General features: G+C 57.7%; 1 protein-coding gene across 1 annotated transcript; it reads left to right on the forward strand.

The window, feature by feature from the left end:
• Nucleotides 1–428: 428 nt before the first annotated feature.
• On the forward strand, nucleotides 429–11,932 carry SIK1 (salt inducible kinase 1). The gene is made up of 14 exons (XM_043874812.1): nucleotides 429–588; nucleotides 978–1,148; nucleotides 1,608–1,724; nucleotides 4,285–4,348; nucleotides 4,508–4,669; nucleotides 4,850–4,974; nucleotides 5,209–5,332; nucleotides 5,902–6,125; nucleotides 6,359–6,505; nucleotides 6,951–7,073; nucleotides 7,182–7,398; nucleotides 7,921–8,196; nucleotides 8,888–9,122; nucleotides 9,555–11,932. Exons 2-14 carry the CDS (start codon nucleotides 993–995, stop codon nucleotides 9,919–9,921), a joined length of 2,337 nt encoding a protein of 778 aa, XP_043730747.1. The 5' UTR covers nucleotides 429–588; nucleotides 978–992; the 3' UTR covers nucleotides 9,922–11,932.
• Nucleotides 11,933–12,159: the final 227 nt, after the last annotated feature.

A 12,159-nucleotide genomic window follows, 5' to 3' on the forward strand; every position in this document is an offset into this window, starting at 1 on the left:
GGGACCAGCGCGAAGGCGGCTGTGCGCGCGTATGAGGAAAGGCAGGCAGGCTCTCTCCGGGGACGAAACAGTTAAGCCGCCCGCAGCGCCCTAGGCGTCCGGTAGGGGTCGCGCGCCGGCGAGAGCACGGGCGCTGGCGGGCGGGCCTCGGGCGGTCGGGGCCCCTGACGTCACCGCCCCACGGTCGCCATGGCGACGGCCTCATCAGCGCGCGCGTCAGAGCCGCCAGTCTCTTGGCAACCGCCCGATCTCCCGCTCTCCCTCCGCCTGGCGCTCGGCCGCGCGTCGCTCTGGCGTCAAAAGGACGTCAATGGGGATGTATCAATCCGGCGGCGGCGGCGTGGGCGGGGCCGCCGTGGGCGGGGTCGGCGGCGTGGGGGCGTGAAGGGGCGGGCCCGGGTGGCCGGGGGCGGGGCGGACGGCGCGTGCGGCTGGAGAGCGCGGCTCCCGGCTCAGAGCTGACATGCGGCGCGGCCCGGGCGGCAGGCGGCGGAGCAGCTGGCGGCCGGGTAGAGCGAGCGGCCGAGCGGGCGGCGGGGGCCGCGGGGCGAGCGGCGTCCCAGCCTCGGCGCTCCGAGGGCGGCGGAGGTGAGTCGCGGTCCGGCGGGCGGGCGGCCGCCGCCGGGCTCGGGACTGCGGGCTCGGGGGCCCCGCAGGTGCGCGCGCGGGGTTTTCGGGCCGGGGCGCCGCCGCCAGCTTCCCCTTTGTTGTGCGGCAGACAGCGGGGGGCCGTGGGAGCTGGGGTCCGGGGCTCGGGACCGAGTCGGGTGCGGGCGGCGGTCCACGCGCCCCGCGGGGCTTGGGACCCGGAGACCGAGCGGAGCCGACTACGGGCTGCGGGCATAGGAGCGGGGCGCACGGCTCCCGGGATCGGGGCTCGCGGTGGAGCAAGTCGCCGGCGGGGGCGGTGGCCGTGGGTCCGCGCGCCCGGGAGTTGGGTCTGCTGGCGCCGAGCTGAGCGCGCCCCCCGCCCGCAGGTGCGGCCCGGAGCCATGGTGATCATGTCTGAGTTGAGCGCGGCCCCCGCGGGCTCGGGCCAGGGCCAGCAGAAGCCTCTCCGCGTGGGCTTCTACGACATCGAGCGGACCCTCGGCAAGGGCAATTTCGCTGTGGTGAAGCTGGCCCGACATCGAGTCACCAAAACGCAGGTGCGTGGTGGGGGGCGGAACCCCGGGGTGGACCCTCCGCGGGTGGATACCCCCTTTGCCCGGAGCCGGGGAAGCTGATGAAATACCAGCTTGTGGGGTCCATCGTCCCAAGGTCGAAAGGCTGACAGTTTTTATCAGTTTGGTAAAGAAAAAAATGCGATATGTTGTGATTATGCGTAATTTGTACAAATATTGGGGAATAGCAAAGAGGATAATGACCAAATAGCCAGGAGTGCAGCTGGAGCCTGTAAAATGAGTCTGCAGAGACTTAAGACATTTATTGAACTTTGACTTTTTAGGTAATATTATTGGTTACTTTTTTTATTTTTCTCCCTAAGTTTTTGTGACCTTTGGGGACATAAAGTGTTTTAGAAATTAACCTGCAAAAATGAAGTGTGTAAATTACCTTAAGGCAGAGAGTTTTATTTCAACAAAATATTCTTTATTAATAATTTGTAGGTTGCAATAAAAATAATCGACAAAGCACGATTAGATTCAAGCAATTTGGAGAAAATCTATCGGGAGGTTCAGATCATGAAGCTTCTGAATCATCCTCACATTATAAAGCTCTATCAGGTAAGGATTCAAGTGTGCGTTCCACTGTTACTTCTGGCAAGTGTATCATTTTTAAATTTTCAACAACTTAAGTCTACAGTTTCTGAAGGTTGTCTCTGTGGGTGGGAGTCACGGAGTTGATTGTAGAAGGTAAAGAGACTGCTTTTTGTGAGCTGTGCACTTGTTTTTTCTTGCTTTTGGATCATAATCCAGATTTGCTTCATTAAAGTTTTATTTGATATTGTTACTTGCTCCAGTTTTGGGTGCGTGGAGGTCGATTGTTAAATTTACTACGAAAACAACAACAAAAAAAACAGGATTTCTGTATTGCTGAGAGTCAACCATTTAGTGTGAAAGGACAAATTTGAGTCTAGACACTTCCACCTCAGCAGATTTTTATTAAACTTTAAAACTAGCTGCTCTTACCAGTTTTTGTAAACTTACCTATGCCAAGGCAGCAGTGAGCATTTGTCTCTCCTGTTTCAACCCTCCCATCAGAAATGGAGACATAAAACACCCGTGCCTGGGTGAGAGCAGGGAACCTGACATCTAATCCACATTGAGAATGTGCCTCACCCTGTCCGCCTGTTGTTTTCCTTTGTGACTTTATTTTTGTTCTCCTGTTGAGACTAATAAATTGTACCTTTGGAAACTAGGTGCTGATTTAATCAGAACAGCGGAGCAACCTCTTCCTTAGCCAGCCACTTCTGTAGAATGAACTCAGGTCCACTTTGGAAGGATGTGTTATTTGAATTCACCCAGTTGTGTTGGGTGTAAGTTCCTTTGGAGGAGTCTCATGAAACCCTGTGGATCCACAATGAATAGAGGACGGTGTGTGGGGGGGGTGTGCCCTTGGCAAGGCCAGGTGGAGAGCGGACTGTGATTGACGTGACCCTGGGGAAGGCTGCCGCCCTCGGTTACAATGAAGGATGAGGGAGTCACAGGGCTCGTGTTCCCCCTAATGACAGTTTACTCGGCGTCGTTAAGCTCACAGCTCACGTCATGTGCACTCCGGTTCGTGTTTTGTTTCTGTTGTCGTTTTTGCGTTGGGAGGCCAAGATAAGATGTTTCCTCCACAGTCACTGATGTCAGTGCCTGAGCAATGTGCCTGCCCCGTTTCCGCAGGAGTGGACTGAAGCCTGCCTGCCTTTGACTTTGCCGGGGGTGGGGGATGAGCCAGGGCCTTCCCCATCTTCCTGTCCTCCGCTGACCCTGGGCAGGAGGAGCCCAGGTAGCCAAGACGCCTGGCCCCTGGGATCCACGTTGAGGTCTTTTCTGGGGGTGAATTTGCTCACCGCTCCAGGAGCTGCTGTTGGGAGACGGGCTCGGTGGGCAGCAACGATTGTACAGCTCTCGTTTTGACACTAGTGTCTAATTTGCATCCAGCTGGCCCAGGCCCCAGAACCTCAGTGAGACACTTCAACTCTTTCCTCGAGGTTTTTTTTTTAAACTTCAAACATGTTGACTCTTAAATCTTTCTGCCTCTCTTTTTTTAAACTGAGGAAAGGGATAAACTTAAAAGTCCCTCCACCACACAGGTCCAGGGCAGTTACAATGCAGACAGCATTGTATTTGCTCTTCTCTTTAAGTTTATGGCTCAAAGTGCCTTTTTAAAGAAATAATTACATTTTGAACCTCGAAGAGCTCTTTTTTAAATAAGGATAACTTCTGAAAATAGTCCCTGGCGGTCCAGTGATTAACACTTTGCCTTCTAATGCAGGGGTTGTGGGTTTGATCCCTGTAAAGGGAGCTAAGATCCACATACTCCGAGGCCAAAAAACTGAAACATAAAACAGAAGCAATATTGTAACAAATTCAAGAATGAGTTAAAAAAATGAAGTATTTTAAAATACATGTACATGAGTCTGTTTTACTCCTTTCCGTACCAAAGATTTGAATTTGACGTCATTTCTTAGTTATATTTTAAACTCTTAAAAAAAAAATCTTCTTTTCCAACGTGAAATAAAATTCTTGGATCAGTAAACGAAGCTTTGAGGTGTGTTTGACGTTGGCTGTTGCTATTGACACACACACTGAGCAGTTTGCTGTAGGGAAAATGGTCTTTCATAGCTCACCTGGCAAAGCCAGCCTCTCTCAGCCTAATGTATCAGGTCAGAAACGCAAGTGGGGAGGGGAACTTCTTATCTATTATTCAACTTGTGCCGGCCCTAGGCATGGATAATCTGTTGTCTGCTCAGCTTCTGGTAGAAAGGCCTCACAGAACTCTCACCATCTATTTTACTTCTGGGGCCTGCAGAGCCTTCACTTTGGGTGAGGAAAGTGAGTTAAAAATATGGTAGAGGTGAGTTGCAGCCCGAGCAAATGGTTTTGGAAGCAGATGTGTATTGGGGCAGACAGGTTAGTGAGGAGCTCACATCTGATTTTTAAAAACTTCCCCCGAGTAGGAAGTCCCGTTGTCTCTTTACTGCGGATGTTTTTCTTTTCTTTCCCTATTTTTTGAAATAACAAATATGCTTATTCTGGAGAAGTTAAAAATTTACAGGGTTTCAAGAGGATTTTTTATACCATTGGTATGTTCCTTTTTCATGGGGTTAAACGTTAGGTCTTTGCTTTTTTTTAGGTTATGGAAACGAAGGATATGCTGTACATTGTCACTGAATTTGCAAAAAATGGAGAAATGTTTGGTAAGCCATGCTCATTTTTGATATCTGTTGGAAAGAAATGGTAGTAACTTGTTCCCACTTGCCCCTCCAGTGGTGGGGTCTCCCCAGCGTTCTTTCTCTGTGCCCCGAGCGACGGCTGGACTTTTGGGTGTGGGGCTAGAGTTTTGTTTTGTCCCTCAGATTACTTGACCTCCAATGGGCACCTGAGCGAGAGTGAAGCCCGGAAGAAGTTCTGGCAGATTCTGTCAGCCGTGGAATACTGCCACAGCCACAACATCGTCCACCGGGACCTAAAGACGGAGAACCTGCTGCTGGACGGCAACATGGACATCAAGCTGGCAGGTGAGGGCCAGGAGTGTGCCCAGCGGGAGGGGCGCCTGCGGGTGAGGGGCTGGGAGTGTGCCCTGCATGAGCGGTATACCTGCCTGCCAAGGGTTGGTGCTTTCTTGCACAAGCCTTTGAAACCTCGACCTTGCTGTTTCCGCCAGCCACAACTTCATCGCCTGTTTCTTTGCCTCTCAGATTTTGGGTTTGGGAATTTCTACAACTCAGGAGAACCTCTGTCCACGTGGTGTGGGAGCCCCCCGTACGCAGCCCCAGAGGTCTTCGAGGGGAAGGAGTATGAAGGCCCCCAGCTAGATATCTGGGTAGGAGCTTGGGTGCCACGTGGGACGTGCATGGGGTGGGGGGGGCCCGGAGGGGAATCAGGTGCACGCGGTGGAGGGCTTGGAGTGGGCATGGGTGTGCGGGGGGTGGAGGGGGTCTGGAGGGGACACAGGTGTGCAGGGTGGGGGGCTTGGAGGGGGCACGGGTGCACAGCGTGGGGGGGGCCTGGTGCCTGGGCGCAGGTGCTGACCTGCCGTCTGGTCCTCCTTCCGCAGAGCCTGGGCGTCGTGCTATATGTCCTCGTGTGCGGGTCTCTGCCCTTTGATGGGCCCAACCTGCCGGCGCTGCGGCAGCGGGTGTTAGAGGGCCGGTTCCGCATCCCCTTCTTCATGTCCCGAGGTAGATGAGGGCCTGGCCTCCTCCGGGCGCATGGGGTTGGCAGCCTGCTGGGCATGCGTTGGGTAACCTGGGATGAGAGTCTGAGGGGAGGAGGAGGAATTCGTTTCCTGCAAGGCCTGCTTGGCCATCTTCTGAGTCTGCTGTTGGGCCTGGCAGCCAGTCCTGCGTCACTGCGTGGCATTTACCAGGTGCCTCTGAGGCTGCCTCTGGGCCCTGCTTATAGGGCTGGCCTGTCCCTTAGCAGGCTGTTGGGAAGCTGGCTCCCAGTGCCCCAAGTCTCACCCACCCCACACTGGGCTTTTCTCTCCCACTCTGACCACTGCTTAATAACATACAGGTGGGGGTTCTAGGTGGTTCTCAGTCTAGTCCCCACATCCCCTGGGGGTCGATCCCTCAGCCACTGGCTCTCCTTGGTGGCAGTTCTCTTGGCCTCTGTGTTCTCTGGGATGGTCACTGGTCTGCTTGCCATGTGCCCGGGAGCCGTGTGCCCTGTGGGAGCCCAGGCGGGAGGTGGGGACGCACGGGTGGGCAGCTCGCGCGCAGGCTCAGTGCTCCGCTCCCGCCTCCAGACTGCGAGACGCTGATCCGCCGCATGCTGGTGGTGGAGCCCGCCAAGCGCATCACCATCGCCCAGATCCGGCAGCACAGGTGGATGCAGGCCGAGCCCGTGCTGCTGCTGCCGGCCTGCCCAGCCTTCTCCCTGCTCGGCTACACCTCCAGCCTGGGCGACTATGACGAACAGGCCCTGGGCATCATGCAGACGCTGGGCGTGGACCGAAAGAAGACCGTGGAGGTGAGCCACCTGCTCGCCTGCCGTGGGGGGTAGGGGGGCTCTTTCCCTGGGCGGCTGGACGGAGAAGCTGGCCCTTGGCAGCCAGGTTAAAATGGGAGTAGCACGGCTCATTTAAGGGCTGCTCGTCCACTAGAAAGGGTACTCTTGTTCACCCCAGAATAACCCCAGAGTGGTCTTGTCAGGGAACATCCTTTCTGCCAGCCCCTCTCTGACCCGCCCTTCTCTGCCCCTAGTCACTGCAGAAGAGAAGCTACAACCACTTTGCAGCCATTTATTACCTCCTCGTGGAGCGGCTGAAGGAGTACCGGCTCGCCCAGCCAGCCCGCCCTGGCCCTGCCCGGCAGCAGAGGCCCCGGAGCACAGACCTCAGTGGTTTCGAGGTGAGGGGGCAGCGAGTGCCTTTGATTCCCCCTCAGTGTCTCTGCCTTGGACTGTGTCCCCACGTTAGGAGTCCCCCTCTCAGACACCACTAGGAGGGGTTGCAGGCTGAGCCCCGAGGTCACGTTCCCTCGCCCGTTAGGCACTGGACGGGGTCCCATGTGAGCCACTGGCAGGCGGCGTGATGGAGAGGGAGTGCCAGCCTCTCTGCTGGGGTTCAGACCCTGCCCATCAGCCCCCTGTTCTTTCACTGCCCCTGATGCCACCTCCCGGCTGCTCCTCCCGGTCTCCCTGCTCAGCGAGGCACTGGAGAGGGGGTGTCCTGAGCCTGTCCGGTCACGGCTGATACCTGTTAACTCAGAACCCAGCCTGGTCTCTCAGGTGACGCTGTGTTGCCGGCGGTCGTTCTGTGCCTCATGGCCTCTGTCTCCGTCTGCTGGCCCACAGGTACCTCCGGAAGGCCTCCCAGGAGACGCTCTCCGCTCCGCCCTGCTGTGCACGCAGCCCCAGACCCTGGGGCAGTCTGTGCTACAGGCCGAAATGGACTATGACCTCCACAGCTCCCTGCAGGTGAGTGAGCACCTCGCGGGCGGCGTCTGCGTCTGGGATGGGCGCCCTGGCTCCCAGCGGCGGTGACGCTCCCGCACCTGGCCTCATGTCTGTGTGTGTCCCTTGCAGCCCCTGCTGTTTCCCGTGGACACCAGCTGCGGCGGGGTGTACTGGCATCGCTCCGTCTCCCCCAGCAGCCTTCTGGACACGGCCATCAGCGAGGAGGCCAGGCCGGGCCCGGGCCTGGATGAGGAGCAGGAGGTGCAGGAGCCCCTGCCCAGCAGCACAGGCCGGAGGCACACGCTAGCCGAGGTCTCCACCTGCTTCTCCCCGGGAGCCCCCCCATGTAAGTGTCCCAGGGGCCACACGCACACCTGACAGGTGGGTTTAGAGGCAGGGCAGCCCCTTCTGATGACAGTGCTCCAGATTTGCCATTTCTGGAGCACCTGAGGCCTTATGGACCATACTTAGACCTCACAGGGAGCTCTCGAGCATCAGAGCTGGAGGGGAATTTAGCTGTCCTCGGAGGCTGGCAGGGCAACTCCTTCGCCCAGGCCCGTCTGTGTCCCGGGTCCAAACTTCACTGTCGGCTGTGGTCACACTCTGAGCCCCGAGGTGCTGGCTGCCAGGGCTCCCCGGACTGTGGTAGCCTCTGCTTGTCACAGACTTCCTGTCCGCTGCGTTGAGGGTAAGGGTGGTTGGGGATACAGCTGTCTGCCCCATCAGAGGGCCGGGTTGGCAGGAGATGCTGCAGAGGATGCAGAGACCCATAGGCGTGAGTGCTTAGACTGATGGTGAAGTGTTGAGCACCGGGGGTGGGTCTGACCTCAGGGTCACCAGGGCCTCAGATGCACCCGCTTCCCCGCAGGTATTGTCGTCTCACCGTCCGCGGCCAGTCCTTGTGAAGGCACCAGCTCAGACAGCTGCCTGACCTCTGCGGGTGATGGCCTAGCCGGGCTCAGTGGACACCTGGCTGCCCAGGGGCTGGTGGGCGCCTGCTCCCCTCTCAGACTGGCCTCGCCACTCCTGGGCACCCAGTCTGCAACCCCCGTGCTGCAGGCGCACGGGGCCCTGCGAGGAGCTGCCCTGCTGCCCGTCAGCTTCCAGGAGGGCCGGAGAGCGTCAGACACCTCGCTCACTCAAGGTGACTTTCCCTTTCATGCCCACTTCCACCTTCCCTGGGCAACCCGAGTGTACCCACCGCCCCTGGGGGCAGGGCGTCACTTTGTCCCTCGTGGCAGGTGGCTACCCTCTCTCCAGGCAGTTCTGGTAGAGCAGCGGTGCCCCCCCAGGCATGCCAGAGCTGCTGCCCAGGTTTAGATGCCCTGGCTTCTAGGACAAACGCACATGGTCTCTAGAAGGTGGTCCTAAAAGCCCAAGAGATGCTTAGATGCTAGGCAGCAGGTCCCGACCTGGAGGAGGGATGGTCAGGGAGGCAACCGCCATGAAGGCAGTCCACATCAGCCTCTCCCAACACCCCCTCAGGGCTTGTGGGATGCTAAGGGCCCCTGGACTGCTCATTCCTGCCTTCCACGAAGAATCCACTGTCTGCCCAGATGTGTGCTTCTTCAGGGCTGCAATTGCTGCCCCAAACCAAAGTCTAAAAGGGGATGACGTCCCAACTGTAGGAGGGGGGCTGTCGTGAAGTGATGGGGTGACCAGAGGGCCCCTTGACCCTGTAGGAAAGTGCTGACTCCCTCATCCCACCATATCCCACCACGTGTCCCCCCCCCCCCCCCCACTCCTCCCACAACCTGGAAGTCCCAGTGAGCCACAGGCCGTTGGTTCTGGGCTGGGGGACGGGTCTGGACACGTGTTGGTTTTGTCTCTCCCAGGGCTAAAAGCCTTCCGGCAGCAGCTGAGGAAGAACGCGAGGACCAAGGGGTTCCTGGGGCTGAACAAGATCAAGGGGCTGGCACGCCAGGTGTGCCAGCCCTCGTCCTCCAGCCGAGCCTCCCGGGGCGGCCCGCATGCTTTCCAGTTGCCCGCACAGAGTCCGGGCCTGCACGGCGGTGGAGCCGGCAGCTGGGAGGGCAGGGGCATGCTGGAGGAGGTGCTGCAGCAGCAGAGGTAGGCCCGTGGGCACCGGCTGAGACCTGGGCAGGGCTCACAGACCTCGGGGATTCCTGAGTAACGTTAGCCCTGAGCTCCGGAGAGCTGTGCGCTCCTTTCCCTCTGTCTGGGGGCGGGGGCAGGGCGCATCGGCCTGCGGTGGGGGAGGGAGGGGGCAGCGAGTGAGAATGTCACGTCTGGTTGGCATCTCTGAGCTGCTCCGAAAGCAGGAGGGGGAAGGAAATGTCAGGAATTGCTCAGGGATTAGTCACACACAGAATGGCGTGTTCTGAGCAGCCCCAGCCCGCGCTTCCGCGGGGTAGGCCCTCCAGCGCCGGCAGGTGGAAACCCGATCATGTGGCAGTCTGGCTGGGCGGGGTGGGGCGGGGGGGGGCGCAAGCCGCCAGCCGGCCAGCACTGACCTGCTCCCCTGTCCCTTGGTCCGGCCAGGTTGCTCCAGTTACAGCACCATACGACGGCTGCAGCCAGCTGCCAGCCAGCCCCTTTGGCCCTCGCCCCCTGCGACGGCACCCTCCTCATGTCAGGACTGCAGAAGGACGTGGGGCTGGGGCCCAGCCCTTTGCTGCCGCCCCACCTGCTCCAGGCTGGCGTCTCCCCGGTGGCCTCGGCCGCCCAGCTCCTGGATGCCCACCTGCGCATCAGCAGTTCCACGGCTCCCAGCCCTGCCGCAGCAGCCCCCCAGCCACGCTTTGCCATGCTGCCCGTGAGCCTGGAGCCCACGGGGCTGCCCCACGGGGACTGTGAGATGGAAGACCTGACCTCGGGCCCGCTGGGCACCTTCGTCCTGGTGCAGTGAGGGCCCCAGCTGGGGCAGCTGACTTCTTGAAGCAATAATTTCAGAGTATGTGAAGATGGTTCCGGACGCAAAGCCAATAACTTTCCAGAAGCAAAACAAGCAATATGTTTGGTGTTTTGGATTTTTTAGTTTATTATTATTATTATTTTTCCTTGCACTGAGCAACTGTAACTCCGAGTAGAGACTGGAAACTTTTTGAAGAAAAATAATAATCCAGGGGCCTGTTGTTGGGACCGGTGGATGGGATGGGGAAGAGGGCAGCGGGTGGAGCCGGCAGTGGTATGGGCAGGGTCACAGGGGGGTGGCCAGTTGGCCCCAGGAAACCATGGTGTGAGCTGTGTGTCTCCATTGTGTGTGTATGCTCATGTGTGCGTGTGGATTAGTGGTATTTTTTTTTTCTCACAATTCTCCACTTCCTGAAACACTTAGATGCTTCACTTGAAAACTGTGAACTTTCTGCTTTATGTATCAGTTTTTGAAAAGCTCTAACCTCCAGTCCAAGAGAAGACGATCTAAGAGTTCTTGGAATTCTCTGCCCTGAAATCAGAACCCAGAGGATAGTTTTTCTTATCTTTCGAGAGCATTTGTATAACTTATCTTTTGAGAGCTGTTGTCTAAATAGCTCGGGAGTTAGTTTTCCAGGATTCTTCGGAGGGGCTGCAGAGAGGAACCTGAGTGAGGTGGAGTGACGGAGGTGGAGGCTCCCCTTGGTCACTTGGGCACCCTCAAGGGAGTCAGCCAGGGAGGTTCTGTTCCTCCTGCACCTCTTATTTCCGCTGCTAATTAAGTTTTTATGCATTTCATTATCAGGGTCCAAAAAGAACAACTGACTGGGGTGGGGGTGGGGAACGTGCAATATGGCGAGTCTGTGAAGGCGGTGGCCGGTGTGGGGCTGCTTGTGGTGGGGGGACAGCCCACCCTGTCCAGGCCCCACACTTGGTGGGCTTTCGTTTTAGGAAAGTGAAATGAGAGGTCAGGTCAGTGTTGTTCAAGCTTTGTTCCTTTTTTAAAGCAAATACTGTACATGTATATACATAGGAGACGAACATACACTACTTATTTTTTATACTTTTTACTACATTTTTGTGTTCCTGGTGTGAACGTCCCTCTCTGGTAACGTGATGACGCACCCGGCACCAGGTCCAGGTGGAGGCGGGGCCCGCAGGCAGCAGACAGGCGCGCGCTCACCCGGCAGGGAAACTCAGGTGGCAGCCGCTGGACTGGGCAGGCAGCTCCCACCCCTGCGGCCGGTCAGGGCCGTCTCCCCCCCGCCCCCCCAACCCAGGTGCCTTCAGCTCACGTCGGCGCTCGCCACCTGCAGCGTTAGGCCCGGGGAATGCCGGCCCAGGTGGTGCCGCCCCGGGCGATGCTGGCCCGAGAAGGGGGCCCCTGTAGAAGCCAAAGATTGCTGAGGCCCAGGAGGCGGCCCAGCCTGCGTGTTCCCGGCTCCCAGCCCCGCCGCCAATGCTGCTGCTGCTGCTCCGGGGCTGCTTCAGGATCAGGACAAAGGACTCCGTGCGCCCGGTGGCTGCCAAGTCACCCAAGCTTCTTGTGACTCGGACCAGGAGAGTGCCGGAGGCCCTGGGGCTCCAGCTCAGCCCCCTGCAGAGGCACCATCAGCCCCCCGAGGCCGCCTCCCACCCCTCGACGCTTCTGTTCGAACGCCATCGATCAAAGGCCTCAAAACCATGACAAGCACTTTACTCTCACTGCAGTTTTCTCTCTGTCGCTGTCAAGCGTGTCTCGTGTTGTGTCCAGCGTGTGCGACGCGTGTGCTATAGGATTCTCGGCGGCGCTGTCCTGCGAACTGAACGCGGGGGCCTGTCCTAGGCACCGTGCCATGTGAAGAAGAAGTACATAGTTTGGGTTTGTTTGTTTTTTTTTTTTTTTTTTTTTACCATAATGGAATTATTTTATTTCTTGTGTTCACATGAGAAATATATGCCAAATGATTAGTGGATGTATGTTTTTTAATTTAATATTTAAATAAAACATTTGGGGAAAAAAACCTTGACTTCTTCCCTCCGGTTCATTGTAGGCTCCTTCCTTCTAAGCCACTCCCTCCAGGTTCGATGAGTCTCAGGTCTTAGGGGAGAGGGCGAGGTGCCAGCTCCCATGCCCTGCTGAGCCTCAGACCTGCTAGGAGTAAGGTGCTTGGTGGTCCCGGCTGGGAGGTGGGCCTACTGGTTCTCAGACCCCTTGAGCCCAGGTGGCAGCGCTGCTAATCAGCTGGATGTC

Source organism: Cervus elaphus, chromosome 19 (assembly GCF_910594005.1).
Source record: "Cervus elaphus chromosome 19, mCerEla1.1, whole genome shotgun sequence".
Taxonomy (NCBI): Eukaryota; Metazoa; Chordata; class Mammalia; order Artiodactyla; family Cervidae; genus Cervus; species Cervus elaphus.